This window comes from Podarcis melisellensis (genome assembly GCF_964234715.1).
Source record: "Podarcis melisellensis genome assembly, chromosome: 4".
Taxonomy (NCBI): Eukaryota; Metazoa; Chordata; class Lepidosauria; order Squamata; family Lacertidae; genus Podarcis; species Podarcis melisellensis.
In genome coordinates, this window is record NC_138531.1 from 81,300,523 (window position 1) to 81,322,677 (window position 22,155).

The following is a 22,155-nucleotide window of genomic DNA, read 5'->3' on the forward strand; positions in this document are numbered from 1 at the left end:
ATTTGCTGTGTCCTCCATATTGCATCTTGCCTTCTGCAGTCTAGCCCCCCCCCCCCCGGCAACTCACTGTAGCATCTCATGGTGGTTTCATCAGAGAGACTGATCAGGATCAACTGTGATCTTTTGGAGGGCAGAGTCTTGTTTCTGAAGTGGCCGCACAGTGGAGTTACTCGATTCAAACAAGGTTCCCACAGGCACATCGGCAAAATATATAATAGTATGTGTTTGTCTTGCACCAGTGTTTCATGTTGTCTGTTGATTCCATTTCCATTTGGCTCTTGTTCAGGTTTCAAATTCCTTATCGCATTTGTAGCTCTCCTTGCTCCAAAGGAGGATTTGAACCCACATCTCCACATCAAGATCCATTCCTGAAAAAGCTACCGTTTTTCTTTTTGGGTTTCTTATATATTGCAATCACGCTGGCTGTTACACTTCATTTCTACAGTGGTACCTCGGGTTACATACGCTTCAGGTTACACACTCAGTTAACCCAGAAACAGTGCTTCAGGTTAAGAACTTTGCTTCAGGATAAGAATAGAAATCGTGCTCCGGCGGCGCAGTGGCAGCAGGAGGCCCCATTAGCTAAAGTGGTGCTTCAGGTTAAGAACAGTTTCAGGTTAAGAACAGACCTCCAGAACGAATTAAGTACTTAACCCGAGGTACCACTGTATTCAGCATTTGCTTTAGGTATGTGCTGCTGCTTTTCAGCATTTTGGGCTTGCTATCTTCTCCTTTTTTGCTCTCTTTTTCTATGTTATGCATTTTGTGTTTTTATCTTGTATTTTTATGCTGTGAACCACTCTGAGATCTTCGGATGAAGGGCGGTTCACAGATTTAATAAATAAAATAAAATAAACCTCCAGGTGCTTTAAACCTGCTTTTCCATTTAAAAGAAAATACCCAAAGTGGCATACCAAAATTAAAAACACAACACAGCAAATTAATTGCCCAAAATTGTGAGTATTGACTGCAGTAACTGTGTTGGAAAAAATATTTTTGATTGTGAAGCAAGCCCAGGTGGAGGAACTACAGATCCCTTCCCCAATTCAAAAAAGATAAACGAAATAAATTTGCAAAGCAGCTGTAGTGAATGAGTCACTGCATACAAAATTGGTTCAAAAACTCTTGAGAAACAATGGGAAAGGCAGGATAGAACAATTACCAATATTGGGGAGACGCACCACTGCGAGAGAAATGTGGGAGGAGATCACCAAACTACACATGAAGGTTTTTAAAAAGCTGAATCTGTTGTTTTGAAGAAAGAGCAGCCAGCGGGGCCCAGGTTTCCTGCTGAAAACATTCACTCTGGCTGCTGTTTGCCGCTAAGGTTGCTGAGATTAGTGTGGATAGGTCCTTGAGCTATTTCCAATGACTGATTGTGCAAAATGACCTGGAGCAAACATGAAACGTGTGTATCGGGAAACACACAAAGAAGAGCAGATGGAGTTGCCACTTGGGAATGTGGTCAGCATACCTATTTGTGAGTTGTTTTTCAAAGTGTTTTTCTTAGAAATGTAGAGTTGGAAGGGACCCAAGGGTCATCTAGTCCAACCCCCTGAATGCAAGAATCTCTGCTATAGCATCCATTACAGGTGGCCTTCCAACCTCTGTTTAAAAACCTCCAAGGAGTCCGCTACCTCTTGTGGGAGTCTGTTCCACTGTTGAACATCTCTTACTGTCAGAAAGTTTTTCTGAATGTTTAGTTGGAATCCCATTTCTTGTAACTTGAAGCCATTGGTTCGAGTCCTACCCTCCAGAACAGGAGAAAACAAGCATGCTCCCTCCTTCATGTGACAGCCCTTAAGATATTTGAAGATGGCTATCGTATCTCCTCTCAGTCTCCTCTTTTCCAGACTAAACGTATCCAGCTCCTTCAACTGTTCCTCATAAGGCTTGGCTTCCAGACCCTTGATCATCGTGGTTGCCCTTCTCTACACACGTTCCAGCTTGTCAACATCCTTCTTAAATTGCAGCTCCCAGAACTGGACGCAGTGTTCCAGCTGTGGTCTGACCAAGGCAGAATAGAGTGGTACTATTACTTCCCTTGGGACGCGGGTGGCGCTGTGGGTTAAACCACAGAGCCTAGGACTTGCCGATCAGAAGGTTGGTGGTTCCAGTCTCCGCAACGGGGTGAGCTCCCATTGCTCTCTCCCTGCTCCTGCCAACCTAGCAGTTCGAAAGCACGTCAAAGTGCAAGTAGATAAATAGGTACCGCTCCAGCGGGAAGGTAAACAGTGTTTCTGTGCACTGCTGTGGTTCACCAGAAGTGGCTTAGTCATGCTGGCCACATGACCCAGAAGCTGTACGCTGGCTTCCTCAGCTAATAAAGCGAGATGAGCGCTGCAACCCCAGAGTTGGCCACAACTGGACCTAATGGTCAGGGGTCCCTTTACTTTTACCTATTGCTTCCCTTACTTCTGGACACTATACTTCCGTTGATGCAGCCTAGAATAGTATTAGCTTTTTTTGCTGCTGCATCACACTGTTGACTCCCATGAAGCTTGTGGTCCACCAAGACCCCTAGATCCTTTTCGCATGTACTGTCAGTAAGCCATTCTATATTTGTGCATCTGGTTCTTCCTGCCTAAGTGCAGAACCTTACATTTGTCCCTATTGAAATTCATTTTGTTGGCTTGCACCCAGTTCTCCAACCTGCTACGGTCATTTTGAATTCTGATTCTGTCTTCTGCAGCATTTTACATGTAGTAAGTGCAACTAGACTTGAGTAGCATGCAAATATAAATGGAATGTTATGTTTTATAGTATGCTGATCACGCCTTTCCTGGATGATATTATTTCGCTGGCATACTTCTTTCCTGGTTTACAGATTGCAAGGAGAAATGCATAATACTGGGGGAAATATGAAGGCAGCCACTTTTTGTTGTCACAGGGGTTGTGTTTCAAACAAGGGTACTATATGGTTCATTGCAGGGGATTTGCTCAGGAGCCACTCGTTCTTGGGCACAGATAATTTGCTGCTCAAGATCTGTTTTGAGTTCTTCTGTATTGCTTAGCCCAGGGGTCAGCAAAATTTTTCAGCAGCGGGCCAGTCCACTGTCCCTCAGACCTTGTGGGGAAGCCAGACTATAATTTGAATTAAAAAAACGAATTTCTATGCCTCACAAATAACCCAGAGATGCATTTTAAATAAAAGCACACATTGTGCTCATGTAAAAACACCAGGCAGGCCCAACAAATAACCCAGAGATGCATTTTAAATAAAAGGACACATTCTACTTGTGTAAAAACACGCTGATTCCTAGACTGTCTGTAGGCCGGATTTAGAAGGCATTTGGGCCGGATCCGGCCCCCGGGCCTTAGTTTGCCTACCGATGGCTTAGCCTAAAGAATTATGGGCAAAGATTTGGTAGCAGTAATGGACTGTCTTACTGATCCTGGCTCATATGAATTGCACTGTGACTCCACAACTCCTAGTTTGTGCAACAGACTCCTAAGGATGTCTCCACAGAGATTTTTCCATGTCTGCAGCCTATTTCCTTGGCTACATGCTCCTGCCTAGATTCCGCTAATCGTCTTAGTCCTGTGTGCACTCTTCTCATTATCTCCCCGCTCCAGTCTCCTGCTCCTGGCTGGATATATCCTTTACATCACCTCCCACACTTTGCTGTTCCATCCACCATCTGCTGCCTTCATTTGCCCATGTACAGTTTCCGGAATTCATTTGTTGGCTGCAAAACTTTCATTCCTCTTGTCAATTTTGCTTTTCAGGCTTTATCGAGACAAGACTTGTTGACGATAACAGCTATGAAACATCCTCGGTCCCTTGTCCTCTTGCTCCCGCTGAGAGTACATTTAAGAGATGATGTGGTTCAGGCGTGAATAACCTTTGGCTCTCTAGCTGTTGCTGAACTGCAACTCCTATCAGCCCTAGCAGGCATGGCCAATGACCAAGGATGATGGGACTTGTAGCTCAGCAACATCTGGAGGGACAAAAGCTGGCCACATCTGGTGTAGGGTAATGATTAAGAGTGTGAGCTGTGAGCAGCCTAAGCCACAAACTCACTAGGGATCTGAAGGCAAGAAATTGGAAGCACTCGCACGTAATCCTAAACCATGATTTAGGACTATGTAGGTGACCTTCTGTTAGTCCAAGCAACACATTAGGCTTGTATGGTCTCCCATCCCCTCTCATTTTCTTGCATGGCCAGGCAGAGGACTTCTGCTGAATTTGGTACTGCTTTTGAAGAAGTCTCAGCTTATCTTTGCATGCCAACTGGGCAATTGTGGTTTACAATAAACAATGGCTAATTGCTAAACAAGCCAACTTCAAACCATGGGTTATGAAACTAGCATTGTAAACTACAACCCCCAGTTTATAGATAGTGCTAAACTGTGAGCCCCTTGGAAGGTGGAAATAAATTCAACACAAGTCCTGGCCGCATGGGGAAAAGGAAGGGGGGAATGTGTGAACTCTGTTTTTCCTTGTGGCTTGTGGAGTTTTGTTCTCATACGTTGCTGAACCATGGTTTAATATTCAATGGAAATTGGGCCTGTCTTACTTGTTTTTCTCTGCAATGTGGCGATAATAATAGGGACCACGATTAGTATAAATATTACTGAGATAATGTATGTAGAACATTCTGATGTGCTTATTATTACTAAGTATGCATGTGTAAATATATGTATGTATTAGTAAATTCTACTACAGAATATTATTTGAACAATGAAAGGAACAGTTTCTCCTGGCTTTTTAAAAATATGGGAATAGTTAGGCTGACATTCAGGTGCCTTTTCAGTATTATTTATTTATATCCCCCTCCCCCAAAAATGCTCCCCCCTTTTTATCCTCTCAACAATTATGTGAGGTAGGATAGACTATTATAGAAAATTATAAATGATTATGACTATGTGGGGGGGGGTTGAATTTGTTTTTATTATTGTTGTTTGTGTTTTTGTGTTTTCTATATTGTAAAACACCCTGTGATCTTCGGATGAAGGGCATCATCTTCATCGTCATCATAATGATAATGATAATAATAATAATAGGACTATGACTGGTCCAAGGTCAACCCAGTGTGCTTCATGGCTGAGCAGTGATTTAAACCCTAATCTCCCATGTCATAGACTAACCACTACACCACAATGCCACTGTAGTACAAAATTACTTTCTAAAATCCAGAACTCCAAATGATTGTACAGTGGTATCTCGGGTTACATACACTTCAGGTTACATACGCTTCAGGTTACAGACTCCACTAACCCAGAAATATTACCTCGGATTAAGAATTTTGCTTCAGGATGAGAACAGAAATCGTGCTCCAGAAGCGCAGCAGCAGCGGGAAGCAGTGGTGCTTCAGGTTAAGAACAGTTTCAGGTTAAGAATGGACCTCCGGAACGAATTAAGTACTTAACCTGAGATACCACTGTGTTTGTTACTTGCCCCATTGCAGTTCTGTCTTTAAAGCTAGCGCACATTAATTACAATGTGACATGGGTAAGCAGCTCACAGTGATAGGAATATCTTAAGCAGAACATGGATCAATTATAATGCATTCAGGTCAGCTATCCTGAATTGTTATTGCTTTGCCCAAAGGTGCTGTTATACACAATGGTGAGATGAACTGGAAGACTTCGCTGCTTTGTAAAATGAAATCGTTTGAAGGTACCAGGTGTGTTTCCATTCCTTTTCTGAAGCAAAGCCCAATTTGGGCTTGGCCCAGACACGGATGGGAAACTTGTCTCAGAACCCCTATAAATTTATCTGGCCTCCTTGGAAAGGTGGTTGGATGCAAGCATATATAAATTGAGTAGAACACTGTTCCTTTGTGTGCGTAAAATGTAGCTGCATTATTAATATAAAGTATGTCACAAGTGTGGGGAGTTATTTGCCATACTATATTTGTATAAGGGCTGTAACTGACGCCAGAAGGCAGGCCTGCAATTCTTAAACGTGCTTGTTTTTCTGAGGGCAGTTAGTCCAGTGACTTGTAACTTTTGATCTGTACTCACAGCTGAGGGATTTCTTTACACCCAGCTTGACAGAATTATTCTCCTTGAATCCTGGGAGGATTTGTAAACAGCACAGGGGTTTTTTTGTTTTGCTTTTGCTTTTTTCTGCACATACCCTAGATTTTTCTTGGAAGCAACAGGAAGGGAATGACTAGAACCTAGTCACTTCTAAATTAGTGCCTGCGGTACTGAAATAGTTGGCATATTGGGTGGTACTTTTTATAAATGTAATGTCAGCCAAATGAATGTTTGGCTAACGTGTGCGTGTGGTAAAATTAGCAAAATGCATCACTGATGCTAATGAAGGGAATAACCTCATTGCTGAAGTTCATTGAAAGTGCCATCCGGACAGATTACTTGCCCTGAACATTGAGGTCAAGGAGTTGCTATTGAAAGCGTGTGAGACTCTGCGTGCGTGTGTGTGTGAGAGAGAGAGAGAGACAGAGACAGACAGAGACAGACAGACAGACAGACAGACAGAGAGAGAGATGGGTCTGGCAGGGCCTCTCCTTCAGCTCTACCTGAAAGGCCAGCAACATTTCCTTAAAATGTTTTAATTCCAGCTGATCATTATAAGGATTCTGTAATGGTGCCTTTTTCTTTCTCCTCCCTCCTAATCCCATTTCCTTTTGTGCTGTATCCTTAAACCTTAGTGTATGACTGCCTCGTTACTGACATTTGTAAGCTACTCTGATAATCTTTTTTTCGTTGAAGAGAGGAATAACAATGCTTTTAATTAATAAATGACTTCTATTTGTGATACGGTACTATTACAGTCTTAACAGCTGAGCACATGAAGAATGTTTCTAGATGAGAACAAGTAGGACATCGATAAGACCTATAAAAAATGACTGCTTTTAATAGTACATCATTATATCTGAGACTTCATAAAAAGAAAGTGTATCAGAAATTGCTGTTTTATTTCAAAAGCTCTCACACACAAAATACCTTATGTGCTCCTTGCTTGAGCTTTATTTTATGCATATCTTACTTAACTGGAAAAACTACCGTAAATCCGGCATTGTTGTCTTACATCCACTTATAGGACTTAGCAACAAAACTGGCTTTTCAACTTGCGTGTAGTGAAAGAGTCGTATAAAAATGTCTCCCCCTTCCCTCCCCCACTCTGGGAAATTTGCAAATTTGCTCGGGTGCCTACTAAGTTTTCTAAAAAAATATGTTTTAACCTGTGGTTACAAGATCATTCACACTAAAACATCTAAGCACCTCTCAGTAACTAGCACGATTTTTATCGCCGTGTTTCTCTATTGTGGCAAATATATTCAATTGTGTGCAAGTGGAAACATTTAGTATTTTCTAAAGGGCTTCTAACTTGAGGCAACTAGATTCCTTTGACTCATAACTCCCTTACTGAATAAGCACTAACGCTGAGCCAGTTCAGAGCAAATAGCATGTTTTGTGCTAGTTCAGCTTTATTGCTGTGTCTGAATTCACCTTGTGTTTACACTAGAGCCATGAAGTTCAGAGTACGAAAGAAGGAATGGAGTGGAGGTTATTTTTAGGGTGGGGGAGTCATGTTTTGTGTGTACGGCGGGTTGGTTAGCCAGGAAGCAAACTGCTGACACATATTCCCTCCATCCCAAGCTGCCACAGTCCAAATAGAAGAACCCAACTGGCATCAAAGACGGCTGTTGGATTATGTAATGTTTGCTTTCCCATATGGAATGATCAAACATGTTTTTGAGGTGTACGTACTGCTTAGAACACTATGATAGAAAGGGAGGATAGGAATTAAATGAATAAAAATGTTGAGGGCAGAGGGGCACATTTGCGGTTTCTCATTTGCCTTCGTTTTGCAGCTCGACATAGTGAAGCAGATTCAACCACAAGGCAGAGGTTGGGAGAGGGGAAAATTGGGGCCAATGTAAGCCCGAACCTCCTGACTGCTGAATATGCCTTCAATGTGCATCTTCAAAACATGAGGGGATTACTAAAGTCTAGGCTTAATTTATACTAGGCTTGCCACAAGGAATACTGGAAGGAACGGTTTCTTTGGCTGTGTTGGGACCAAGTCAGTAATATAAAATATATATATATACTTTTGTTTAAACAGTTTTACAGGCTCACGAGAACTTTCTAAGTGATTTCTATCCAGGGAACTACAGGACGAAGTTTTGTTTGTTTATTTTGATTTATTTATAAGAGTATGAACCACCGACTCATTAAAAAAAATGGCAGTGAACTTAAAGGAAACCATAATTTCAGAGTGGTGGAAAACATTTCACACTAGTAGAACATCCAAGAACACAGGAAGAGCCTGGTGGATCAGATCAATGGCCTGTTTTCATGGTGGACAACCAGATGCCTCTGGGAAACCAGAGAGCAGGACATGAGGACAATAGCACTCTTCCCTCTTGTCGTTTTCAGCAACTGGTGTTCAGCAGCATCGCTGGCCTCCAACTGTGGTGGCAGAGCATAGCTATCACGGCTAGCAGCCATTGAAAGTCCTGTCCTCCACAAATTTGTTTAATCCTATTTCCAAGCTTGTCCAAGTTGGTCACTGCCTCCTGGGGAGAAGTGAGCTCCATAGTTTGATCACGCGCTGCATGAAGCAGTGCTTTCTTTTACCGGTCCCAAATCTCCCAACATTCAGCTTCAATTGGATTTCCACAAGCGCTAGAGTTCGGAAAGAGGGAAAAGAACTTTGGTCTGTCCACTTGCTCCATGCCGTGCGTGCCATGTGCTGATTGCTTCTAGAGTGCCAAAACATAGTTTTATTATTTGTAAGGTGCCTGATATTGCTAATCTAGAACCGTAGAGTTGGAAGGGGTTCATCTAATCCAACCCCCCGATAGCAAAAACTTCATTGCTTGGGGGCCGAATACTCAGCCCAGTTTTGGTTAACACACTTCAAACCTTTAGGTTAATTGCTGGTTATGCAGCAGGATTTTTAAAAATGTTATTTTTCATGCAAGTACTTATAGAATGGTGATGCCCTCTTAGAAAAGGTCACCCTGCAGTGTCTGCTGCAACATGTTAATGCTTCTGAAACTGGGGGAAGCCCACAGCTTAGCAGTAGAGCATCAGATTTGCCAGCAGGAGGCGTAAGGTTTGGTCCCTGGTGTTTCTAGACCTATGAAAAACCCTGGAGACAATACCGATCTAAATGGACCACCATTCTGACTCAGTATAAGGCAGCTTCCTATGTTCTTAAAGTAGGGTGTTTGTTTTTTCTTCAAAGCCATAGTTCTGTAGTTACATCAGTGATTTAATCAGTAAATGGACTGAAATTCATATGGCTGTTTAGCTTCAACGGTGTTATGCCATCGGATCATTGACTTGGGCCTTCATTTGTGTTTCTGTATATCTGTTTTGCCTAGGAGATGGCTGTGAGAGCCCTAAAACAAACTGGCAGTAGAAGCATTGAAGCAGCTTTGGAATACATTAGCAAGATGGGATACTTGGATCCCAGAAATGAACAAATAGTCCGGGTAATTAAACAGACATCTTCGGGTAAGTGTGGGTGCTCTTTCTATCTCATTCCTAAGCTTTCGCCTGGTTTGATACCATGTGGAATACGAAAGCAACTTGGTAGCTGTCTTGACCCTGTTAAGTGTGGTTTCTCAAGGGATAAAATATCATTGACCTGTGGACTGTGTGGCAATATATACTTCAAGTTTCATTCCCAATGTGCTAAAGTTTGATGCAACCAGATAGAAGCCTTGCAACAGTTTCATTGCATTTTGCTGTTGAAGGGTTTGAAATGGGAGTTTACAAGGAAATATTGAATGTGAGAATTCTGCCTTGTTGTCAGTACAAAAAGAAAAGAAATGGTATTTTACCATAAGTGTGGATGCACTCGTATCCTCATCCTGAAGAATCATGTAGCATTTCACTCTCGCTCCTCCTTCCATTTCCTTATTTCTGGTTCAGTGCAAATGCAAAGGTAAACTTAGCCAAGAAACACATTTGAATTTACTAGGAAGAACAGTTTGACCTTTTAGTTTCAAAACTGTTTCATCATTTGCATTGCAGTGTTATACAGAGCCAAGTTTAAGTGTTGTTTTAACCGATGACAGGGGGGGTGTTGCCCTTGTTCACAGATCTGAAACCTTTTTGTGAAATGATGAATTAAGTCTTATGTGCATACGCAGGAATAAGTCTAGTCACCTGAATGGTTTCCTAACACTACCCAACCCATTATCTTTCTCTCCCCACTACAGGAAAGGGTATTATGCCAAACAACATAAGCCGCAGGCCAAGTTTTGAAGGATCTAGCGAATCTTTCCCACCCTACCACCAGGTTAGCAACCCGGGCTATGAAGGTGCAGGCTTTGGGGCAGAAGCTGCTAACATGCTGGGTGACGTTCCCAGGCCATATATGGACTACTTGCTCTCTGCTTCTCAGTCTGCAACCATGAACTCTCCAGTACAAAGGCCTGCCAGCTTAGGCTCCCATAATACGCCTGGCAGTCACCAGCAGAAAGCCTACCCTGCAAACATGGATGCCCCAGTGATCAACTACCCGGTGGCTGGCCACAGCAGCCAAGCCTTGCAGCTTGGCTCAAACAGCCCTCATTACGGCAGGCAGCCCGTGATGGTGCAAGGGGAGGCTCAGGCTCTCGGCTATGGGATTCAGAGGAGCCATTCTTTCCAGAACAAGTTGCAGCAGGAGGGAGGGTATCCAAGCCTTCCGAACAAAGGAACGGTTGTTCAGAATAACTCCGGCCACGGGTTCCAGCAAGCGCCAGGCGGTCTGTATATGCCGCACTCCCATCACAAGCAACCCATCCCCTCATCCCACCCGATGCACGTGATCGCCAGAGGAGGCCCAGCGTACACGAACGAATTTTCAGACAGCCCACCGCAGGGCCTGTTGACGCCATCCAGAAACAGTCTGAACATGGACCTGTATGATATGAACAACCCTCAAGTTCAGCAGTGGCAGACGACCTCTTCGTCGTCGTCCTCCTCGTCGTCCCGCCGCGACTCGTTGCAGAACCCATCCCTGGAAGCATCGGTCCGGCAGCACGTGCCCTTCAGGCCTGAGGGCTGCGTCCCAAGCAGAACCAATTCTTTCAACAGCCACCAGCAACAGATGCCGATATCCATGAGGCAGACGTCTCCAGGCAAAGCTGAGGCCTCCATTACTTCTCCAAACACCATCACGGCCGTCACATCTGCTCATATTCTACAGCCAGTGAAGAGCACAAGGGTGATGAGGCCTGAGCCTCAGACTGCAGTAGGCCCCGCTCATCCTGGCTGGCTGGCTGCGCAGTCTTCAGCTGTGGATGGCTTAGGAATGGCCGAACAGCACCCCCTTCCTGTTGGAGGAGCTAATGCCTACCAGCTAGATGTGGACTATAGCAATCAGGAGCTGAGGTGCCCTCCGCCTCCTTATCCGAAGCATTTGCTGCTGCCCAGTAGTTCCGAGCAGTTTGATATGAACTGCTTACGTACAGGGATCGAGCAGACCCTTCGGGGAGTCCCCAGCTCATCAGGGAACAAAGCTGAGGAAAATGGGGATAGAAACGACAAAATCAAGTCAGCCAAAGCTGAAAAGCCAGGCAAGGATAAGAAACAGATCCAGACGTCCCCAGTGCCGGTGCGGAAGAACGGCAGAGACGAAGAGAAAAGAGAGTCACGTATTAAAAGCTACTCGCCGTTCGCCTTTAAATTCTACATGGAGCAGCATGTGGAGAACGTCATAAAGACCTACCAGCAGAAAATTAATCGCCGGCTGCAGCTGGAGCAAGAAATGGCCAAGGTAACTTGTATGTTTGTGCTTTTTTTTTCTTGAAAGGTAATAAGACTGGGATAATGTAGCAGACCTCTGTATTCAACAGATATGCAAGTCTCTCACACTTCCTGATACGTCACAATTTCACCCAACCCCCTGCAGAGATATTTTCTGACATTCATGACCATTGATTTAGTGCTGGGTGTCATTTGTGCTTCTCCCGCCCCCCCCCAATACAGAGGAAGGAGCAGAAAGCCAAGCCCCACTGCCCCTGATATAAAGGGGAATAGACAAACAACACATGGAAGATAAGGCTGTCAATGACTCATAGAATTGGTAGACTCCTCTTCATGTTGGCTCTATGGAAGCTGTGTTATCAAAGGCAGCAGACCTTTAAATTCCTGTGGTTGGAGTATAGCAGTGGGAGAGGGCTGTTTGTAATATTCTGCTCGGAGGCTTCCCATAGGCATCTGGTTGGCCAGTGTTGAAACTAGGATGCTAGAATTCTTATGCCTTTGGCTTGATTCCTCTTATGGGCAGTGGTGGAGGAAGGGGGGTATGAGGGGTGTGTCATCACTGAAGGGGGATGACAAAATAAGTTTTTTTAAAAAATTGGCTCGCAAAACTTTTTAGGAGTGACATGGTGGTTTAGGTGCCTGCAGGTTCTGCGCTGCCTGAAATGGCAGCGTGGGACTTGCATCTGCCTACTGCCTCTCCCTCAGCTGCCCTACAGCTGAGGGGAACGCGGTGAAGAGGCTTCAGGTGTCGAAGAGGCTCACCCCGCCCCAGTTGCAGAACACGCCCCCACACCAGGCACCTGAGTGGCTAGCTACGCCATTGCTTATTGGTCCTCTTATGGTTTAATGACCAGTGGAATCCCTTTGACTTACAAAATTTTATCAGGGATTTCCCTCAGATTTTTCAAGGTTACCTTCCTTGCCATGTGGGCTAGTGAAATGCAATGAGGAATTAGATAGTTGCGGTGATTATTTTTGAGCCAGATTTTAACCTTAGAAGCATGAACTGAAAATAACAAAGTAATAGAATGAATGCAACCTGCATGTACTGCTTTTAAATATTTAGAGGGTGAGATGGAACAAAAACAGACCGAGCTTTTGTTCCACATTTTTCGTAACTGATGTGATTGTACAGTCTTTCCGGCAATTTTGTGTTTGTGTGTGATGATCCTGACTCCCTTGATTTTTCTCTCCCTACCTCATAATCTTAACCCAGGCTGGCCTTTGTGAAACAGAACAAGAGCAGATGAGGAAAATTCTCTACCAAAAGGAGTCAAACTACAACAGGCTCAAGAGAGCCAAAATGGACAAATCCATGTTTGTAAAAATCAAGACTCTGGGTATCGGTGCTTTTGGGGAAGTCTGCCTTGCCTGCAAAGTGGACACCCACGCCCTGTACGCCATGAAAACCCTGAGGAAGAAAGACGTGCTGAACCGTAACCAAGTTGCCCATGTCAAGGCCGAAAGGGATATCCTTGCAGAGGCAGACAATGAATGGGTGGTTAAGCTCTACTACTCCTTCCAGGACAAGGAGAACCTGTATTTTGTGATGGACTACATCCCTGGCGGAGACATGATGAGCCTGCTCATCCGGATGGAAGTCTTTCCAGAAAAGCTAGCTCGGTTTTACATTGCTGAACTCACGCTGGCCATAGAGAGCGTGCACAAAATGGGGTTTATCCATAGAGACATCAAGCCTGATAACATTCTGATTGATCTCGATGGACACATCAAGCTGACCGACTTTGGCCTCTGCACTGGATTCAGGTGGACGCACAACTCGAAATATTACCAGAAAGGTACAGGGCTTGGGGACAAGGAGATAGCTTCGAAATGTGCCGTAGTTGTTGTTACGATGACTTCAACATATGTATATATCCTCCCCTTCAGAAAAAATCCCCAGAGTGGCTTATAGCACAAACTCAAAAATACAATAAACACATAAAAAAAAACCCATGAGAAAGGTGGGGATTGAGGAAGTGTTTGAAGAATGTGAGAGAGGTGATGTCACCCATTTGTTGGGTAGCTCCAAAAATAAGGGGCAATAAGGGAGATGGAGCAGAGGCTGGAGGAGGGAAGGTCATGGGCAGGGGATGCATGGGGGATATAAGAGCAGAGATAAGGGCAGGCAAGGCTAAGGAGAGCTTTAAAGGGGAAGACAGAGAATTTGTACTGGACCAGGAGCAGAAAGAGAAAAAAGTGAATGACTTTGGTGGCAGATTTTTGGGTGGAGATGAGAGGGCGAAGGTGTGACTGTAAAATCAGAGAGATGGTAGCAGTAGCCAACGCCAGCCTATTTACAAACACAGGTGTTTTAAATAAATGCACAATAGACATATGAGACACATAACATATAGGGCTCCTCCAGACAATCAGGGCATTCATCTTAGAATGCACGTGGCATTCAGCTAAATATTCCCATCAGTGCAAATATTGCTGCTAGCACAATGGGATTTTTCCGCCCACCTCCTCCTTCCCTCGCACTTGTCCTACCCTGCAAAAACTGCTCTGAAATGTTGATCCAGCAGAACAGAATTGGGGGCACATGGAGGGAGGAGAGGAGAGGAAAGGTGTCATTGCACAAGGAGAAAATCCTGCACTGACAGAACTAGTGACTTAGTGCTACATGGAATACAACATTGTCCAGTCTCTATTGAGCATTCATTCCAGTTTGTTTGTGAGGATGTTAAACGGCAATGAGCTTTCATCCTGATTAACTTGCATGGTGGTTTTCCCGTTTTTCAGATGTTCATCCCACACTTTTCACTACATTTCCCTGTTACTTTTTAAATTGCAAAGTGTCTAGGTTGTGGTTTTTTTAAGTGGATTTGTTGAGTCAGGGCAACAGAGCACTATAGTCTGCTTTAATTGAAGAAAAATACTGACAACTCGGAGGTGAATGTAGTCACCCTTTGCGGCTGCTTCTGAGTCCCCAGAGCCACAAACATTTTTACCTTTGAGTAAGCAGCTACCTTTTGTCTCTTGAACCTTTTTTAAACACTCTATTCATTTCTAAGATGTTGCATGTTAGGGGAAGGGGTGAAATGCAAACAAAAATTGCAACCCAAATTAAATTGCAAAACTTGCACTTCAGAGGAAAACATAGTGAATGGTGCCTGTTTTGTTTCTTGGGAGAGCTTTTGTTGATCTTTCCATGTAATTTCCTGTTTTCTTTTCCCATCTTTTGAAAGGGAGCCACATCAGGCAGGACAGCATGGAGCCAAGCGACCTTTGGGATGATGTGTCTAACTGTAGATGTGGAGACAGGCTGAAGACCTTGGAGCAGAGAGCTAAAAAGCAACATCAGAGATGTTTAGCCCATTCATTAGTTGGAACACCCAATTATATTGCACCTGAAGTTCTCCTTCGTAAAGGTAGGTGGTTTATTTGCTTAAAATGTTTCTAGCTCACCCTTCATCACAAGCGCTCAGTATTCTATACTGCAGTACAGTCAAACCTCGGATCCCAAACGCCTCCGTTTTGGAACATTTCGGCTCCCGAGTGACGCAAACCCGGAAATAAATGCTCCAGTTTTCTAAGTTTTTTCGGAAGCTGAATGTCCGACTCGGCTTCCGCTTGAGTGCAGGAGCTGCTGCAATCAATCGGAACCATGCCTTGGTTGTCGAACATTTCGGAAGCCAAACGGACTTCCAGAACTGATTACATTCGACGACCAAGGTTTGACTGTATATACGTTTTATACAAAAAGTTCAGGCATCTCAGTACAGAATTCCATATTCTCTGAGGCTTGCTATACACTTCATAGTGCAGTGAATAAAATACTCTGAGCATTTTTGAATATCCACTTTGCTTTCAGAGGCAGGATCAAGGTCAGCCATCACAAGGCACATAAAGCAGGTTTTTCAGTAGTTTAGGTTTTTGGCCACAGTTCATTCTTCTGAGATGAAGTTGCAAACCTATAAGTGGCAAGGTTATTGATAAAATTGAAAATAAAATCTGACTTGCGTCTTTGAAAACACAGCAGATAACACATTGTTTTCCTGATTGCCTTTCAGGATACACTCAGCTATGTGACTGGTGGAGTGTTGGTGTGATTCTCTTTGAGATGTTGGTTGGGCAGCCTCCCTTTCTGGCTGCCTCTCCCACAGAAACCCAGCTGAAGGTAAATTCACTCCCAATTAATATTGCTAAAAATTAATGGTGTAGCTCTGTGGGGGGTCCCCACCCCCTTTTCTCAATTTTCTTCAAATAATATCTCAATCCTGGATTTTTTTGTTAGGCAACAATCCAATTTGGGCAAGGCATGGGTGTATTTATTTATTTTCTACACACACACACACACACACACACACACACACACACACACACACGTATATATGGCATTTTACAGACATATCCTCAAAATCATCTAAAACTAAAACAATATAACAACCAAGGATAGGTTTAAAAACACGGAATGAACACCTAAGCCAGGCCTCCCCAAACTTGGCCCTCCAGATGTTTTGGGACTACAACTCCCATCACCCGTAGCTAACAGGACCAGGGGTCTGGGATGATGGGAATTGTAGTCCCAAAACATCTGGAGGGCCGAGTTTGGGGATGCCTGACCTAAGCAAAGGCCTTTATATAGAATCTCAGAGTTGAAAGGGACCACGAGAGTCATCTACTCCTGCCTCCTGCAATGCAGAAATATTTTGCTCCACATGGAGCTCAAACCCATGATCCTGAGATTAAGAGTCTCATGCTTTCCTGACTGAGCTGTCCACAACATGAGATGAGCTTGCTGGATCGGGCCAATGGCCCATCTAATACTAATTATCTTTTGTACAAAATGAGGCCATGGGCTGCTCTAGTCAATTAGCATGTTTATTAAGCATTCATCCTGATTTGCTTGCACAAAGCTTTCCAGGAGGTTAGAATGTGCCCAATCTTTATTGTGCATTTGATTTATTTAAATCCTTTCTGTACCAGTTTATACGTCAACAAAAATATTAAACCTATTTTAAAGACATCAAGTAGAACATTCCAAAGTATCAAAACCAAAACATTACATGTTAACTTTGTGCTGCTTTAAACATGTACTTTGCACTTGATATAAATATTATCTTACACATAAAGATAGTGCTAATAAAAATCACAGAAATACAACTCTTCATACTCAGCATAGTTGGCAGCTGAACGAAATAACTGAAATATACCCTTAGCAATCTTCCACATACAGGCCTCGTATGTGTGGTGTGGTGTGAGCCAGTGTGGTGTAGTGGTTAAGAGCGGTAATCTCATAATCTGGTGACCGGGTTCGCGTCTCTGCTCCTCCACATGCAGCTGCTGGGTGACCTTGGGCTAGTCACACTTCTTTGAAGTCTCTCAGCCTCACTCACCTCACAGTGTTTGTTGTGGGGGAGGAAGGGAAAGGAGAATGTTAGCTGCTTTGAGACTCCTTAGGGTAGTGATAAAGCGAGATATCAAATCCGAACTCTTCCTCCTCCTCCTCCTCCTCCTCCTCCTCCTCCTCCTCCTCTTCTTCTTCTTCTTCTTCTTCTTCTTCTTCTTCTTCTTCTTCTTCATCTCAGGCATCCCTACACCAACCCTATAGATAAAACAGCTAATCCCTAAAAAAAATAAAAATAAAAACAACTAGCAGCATTAAGCACAACTTAAACCAATTCATTCGCCCACCTCCACCTAGGGTAATACACTATTATACAAACAGTACAAATCTGGAGTGGCGTCTCTAAGACGGTTGGATGGCACTTTGTATGCCTCCTTCTGATAACTCCTGCAGCCAAGCTGGTGCCAAAAGTATTGCTCTGTTTTCCTTTGAACCACATCAGTGAGGCTGAGAGAGGGGCACCCCAGGACCTCCATACACACTGCCCCGGCTCCCGGGGAGGTTGCTTCAGTGCCACAAACGCAGTGGTTTGCCTTCACTCCATCTATTGAGTTGGATAGATGCCCACAGCATTACTCCCTCCCTATCTCCCACTTAGGTATGGCTTTACTGACTTCCTCTATATCTGGTATTAAGCAGTCTTGAAACACACAACAGCATAGTGCCAGTAGCCACCCAATAATATATCACTTTATCCAAATGGATAAAAAAAAAATCGCAAAGGGGTAATTCCCTTTAGCATCAACCACTTGTGAATTTCCCATCACCAGTCGCTTGCTGCAGTGCAGCCAGTCTTACCTAGTCCGTGAGTTGGGAGACAAGTGTATTACCCAAGTATGCTTCCACTCTCCTCTTCCTCTGGAATTAGCAAACGCTCCTGGCTAGCAGGGCAACCAGGAACAGGGTGGGCAGATAGGTGGAGAAAGTTATACAAAGAGGTTACACGGCAATGAGCATTCAACCTGAATTACTTGCATAGCAGTTATCTTGTCCATACATTTTACCACCATTTTCCTAACTGCAAAAAGTCTGGGGTGTGTTTTTTTAGCGGATTTGTTGTGCCAGGCAACAGAGCAATTTAACCCACTTTAATTGCACAAAACTAAACTTCTAGTATGCTCTAGAATGTCACCTGCAAAATATTGACAGTCTGAAGCTGACAGATGACTCTGTTTGAAGGAATTTGCCATGGGTGGAAAGGCCCTTTATCCTTCATAAAATCAAATCTAGAGGACAACAATAATGGTATAAAAAAGCCATAGATATCCAAAATTCCTAACAGAGCCAGTACTAAAAATCATTATTAGAATGATTAAATTGTATTTCTAATATAAAGTTCATTTTAGGCTTCTCTGTAAATAACATTAATCACATTTCCTTCTAAATTAAATGAATTTGTTCAATAATTTCCTACTTCGTATTGCCACTCCTTAGCATCTAACCAAGTGATATCCATCTGTAGATATCAGTGATTTAAGAGTCTTGAGAGGGTGGGTGGAACCTTTGGGGAATTTTTAGCTTGAGGATACTTCTGGATTGAGGCTCAGGTGGCCTCAGTGGCATGGAATGCCTTCCATCAGCTTCAACTGGTGGCCCAGTTGCGCCTCTGTCTGGACCAGGATAGCCTAACCTCTGTCCTGTTTTATGTCTAGAAGGCTTGCCTTTCAGGAGGTATGCTACTGGGTGCTAACCATCTATATTAACTACTCTTCAGGTGATAAATTGGGAGAACACACTGCACATCCCCTCCCAGATCAAGCTGAGCCCCGAAGCAAGTGACCTTATCACAAAACTGTGCTGTGCTGCCGAAGAGAGGCTCGGGCGAAATGGAGCAGATGACCTCAAGGTCCACCCTTTCTTTGACTCCATGGACTTCTCCACCGATATCCGCAGGCAGGCAGCTCCTTACGTCCCAAAGATCAGCCATCCAATGGACACCTCGAATTTTGATCCCGTTGAGGAAGAAGGCCCTTGGGATGACGCTAGTGAGGACAGCACCAGGGCATGGGACCCGCAGACTTCCTCCAGCGGCAAACACACGGAACATGCCTTCTATGAGTTCACTTTCCGAAGGTTCTTTGACGACAATGGATACCCGTTCAGATACCCAAAGCCTTCTGGAATAGAAGTGAGCCAGTCGGAGAATTCTGATACAGAAAGCAAAGATGGGCTGGATCAGGCAGGAGCCTGTCAACCCGTATACGTGTAAATTATTGTACAGAGTTCTACAAAATTAACCCCTTTATCCATAACTTCCATCTGAGCCTGCAGATAGAAGGACTTGCAGACCAGGTCCTAAATGCAAGCTGGTTTTGAGTTTAGGCTCTTTAGGACTGTAAATAGCTATGTTAATGAGTGCACTTGAAATCCAGATTTTCAGCATCGATTTCCAAGGACAGGCGTGTTCTTAAGCCAAGTTTTCCTTCTGGGTCAGCGTTGCCCACTCTGAGCATTTACAAGCTTCCACAGTGTTGTGCTGTTTTATTTTATTTTCAAGTGAGCAGAGAGCACTTATTTTCGTTTATAGCAGGGTTCTGTTTATCCTACTAAATTATAGGGATTAATTCAGACAAATCATGCTGCTGTTCTTTTCTACATTCTTTTTTTTTTTAATGTCCATCGCACTTATGTCACATTTTTAGGAAAATAAGTAAGACTGAAGAACGTGTGATTAAAGGTCTCTGTGCAATAATGTTTTAATAAGAGGAGAAAAAGTCTGCTGTCCTACATTAACCAGTGCCATTTTTATTCACACCATAATAATCTATATGTACTTTCAATATCCTGACATCATTTTTGAAGCTGCTTTATTTCCCTTTTTTTAAATTTTAATTTGTGTAATCAAAGTGTGAGCAAGTGGCAATCGAAGAGTGGTTTCAGTGACTGGATTTGTGTAGAATGTTGCATGGAGCTGTGATTATGTTGTTTCTTCTGTTTTGAAATGACCTATTTCTTGCCATTCACAGGCAGGTCCTGTGCGTGTACTTGTACTGAGGATCTCAGCGACCCTCGGGACTTGTGTGCTGATAATGTATTGTGTGGATGGTTTTGACTCCTTATTATGACTGTGTGTTCTGTAAAAAAACAAATTACAAAGCTCTAATTCAGGTTAGGGGTTGGTGGTGTGTACAGGGGAAGAGAGAGAGAGAGGTTAGTAGCAGTTGATTATCTTGTTTCTTAAAATTTCTCCCAAAGATGGGTAACTAGCAAAACAGTTGCTTTGGAAATAAATTTGTGGCCAAAATCTAACTGTTTGATAGCCCACTCACCTACCACATGGTATGCAGTGTTCAGTTGTCTGAAACTTGCCATATAGTATTCATTTATCTTATCATTTAGTGTCTATATGGGGGAAAATATATAGAGGAGAATTCTTTGTGCCTTAAATTTGATTTGTGGGCCTTACTTCCTTATCCTTAAAACTGATAAGGACTCTTCAGAGCAGTAATGTTAAAGGTAATTCAGTGACAATGCCTTTCTTTCTGGGATATGTTGAATCTATGGAGCTGCCTTTATACCAAGTTGTTTCCTCAACACCCTAGCCAGTATTGTCTCCTCTGGCAGACAGTCTCTCAGGCAGAATTCTTCCAAGCCCAGTTAACCTGAGACCATTTCACTGGGAGGCACTGGGGATTTAACGTGGAACTATATATAGCAAAACATAAATTTTGGCATTGAGATATAGACCCTCTCCAGGTGCATCTTTTCTTTGTTGCGGCTATATCTTATGGTGGAAAACCGATCTACAGTATATATAGCAATCCCCGAAACCATAGATACACATTGGCCTCTCTAGCTGCTTCTCTGTGATCACTTGGAGGACCAGAAATGGCTTACAGCGCAGTCCTTTATCAACATCACATTGAGGCAACAATGGCTGGCACTTCCAGAGCTGCCAGGAATTGTGAACTCTTCTTTCCTATTTAAATAGGCCTATTCTAACCATGTATACACAGAAATGAATATATTTGGGGTAGCAGCCTTAGTTGTCTTAAGTGACGTTCCCAAATGCTGGCCCCGATTATACCTGGTCTGTTATATTGTTATATATCTATGATGGCCTATACTAACCCTGCGTCTCTATCAAAATGCAAGCGTACGTTAAAATATTTTCTAAAAATTGTTTAAAATAATGCATTTTATTAGTTATGTTAACGTAAGGATTATTCAAAATGATAATGGAATACTAAAAATAAGTAAGCCATAAATATCTTCATTTATATTATATATATACCTAAATCAGATTAGTTTAACAGTCCTATTTTAAAATAATTCATTGCAATAACATTTGAGGGCAATATTCCACTGTGTTCTTGCTTTTTATGTTAAGCTTTTGAATCTGAAGCTGCGTTTTCCCCCACTCCCATGTTATTCCAAATATTCTTCCTTAACATTTTAGCCTATCAAATCCTACCCATTGTCTAGATATCTAAAGCAACAGCACCTGTAAATCCATCAGGCTAAACTAAACAAAATGATTGTGTATTTGTTTACATTTGTATGAAAGGAGTGTTCTGAGGTATGCAGTGCTTGTGTTGTGGCAGTTTATGAAAGATTTCAGTATTACTACTTTTTATATAATAATGCCATGTTTTTTATATATATTTACAACTATCTGACATTCTTTCATGTGGTAGGTTCTTCCTCAGGAACTCAGTTTAACTGTTATTTATTTATCATTTGCCTTTCGAAAGCTTCCGCTGGCACAATTTATTATTATTAAAAAAAAAAACCGAATCAAAATCAAAGGATGTATCTTGTGTGTGTTCTTTTAGCTTATTATAGTGGTTCTTAATTAGCGAAGTACTGCAAACGCCCTTTTTTTGAAAGCCAAGCCATGGACCTGCGCTACTTTTGCGACACTGTAATTCAGTTTTACTAGCAAACCAGAGGTTAAACTAACTTTTTCCAGCCCCGGGAGGAGCTCAGGGAGTGTTCATGTAACACACCTGCAGCCGTCACACTAACACGTTGCGACGCACAGTTTGGAAAGCTCTGCCATACATGCTGATTAGCTCACAACAATTTTGCTTCCCTAAATATCCCTACGTCTGTCCCTTGTAGGCCCTGGCAATTACTCTTCGCACAGAAACTCAAGTAAGCGGGTGTTTGCA

General features: G+C 43.0%; 1 protein-coding gene and 1 long non-coding RNA gene across 3 annotated transcripts in view; one reads left to right on the plus strand and one right to left on the minus strand.

Annotated features, from left to right (window-relative positions):
* LATS2 (large tumor suppressor kinase 2) overlaps positions 1 to 21,154 on the plus strand; it is a 45,078-nt gene extending 23,924 nt beyond the window's left edge. For both annotated transcript variants that reach the window (XM_081908679.1, XM_081908680.1), the window contains exons 3-8: positions 9,312 to 9,444; positions 10,155 to 11,698; positions 12,905 to 13,487; positions 14,880 to 15,062; positions 15,705 to 15,811; positions 18,756 to 21,154. In XM_081908679.1, the coding sequence (XP_081764805.1) occupies positions 9,312 to 9,444; positions 10,155 to 11,698; positions 12,905 to 13,487; positions 14,880 to 15,062; positions 15,705 to 15,811; positions 18,756 to 19,250 (3,045 nt within the window). In that variant the 3' untranslated portion in view covers positions 19,251 to 21,154. The remainder of the gene's footprint in view (positions 1 to 9,311; positions 9,445 to 10,154; positions 11,699 to 12,904; positions 13,488 to 14,879; positions 15,063 to 15,704; positions 15,812 to 18,755) is intronic.
* On the minus strand, positions 13,983 to 17,149 carry LOC309368541. Its single transcript, XR_014167815.1, has 2 exons — positions 16,848 to 17,149; positions 13,983 to 14,978 (listed from the first exon to the last, which is right to left on the minus strand). It is a non-coding gene; the product is annotated as an uncharacterized lncRNA (long non-coding RNA).
* Positions 21,155 to 22,155: the final 1,001 nt, after the last annotated feature.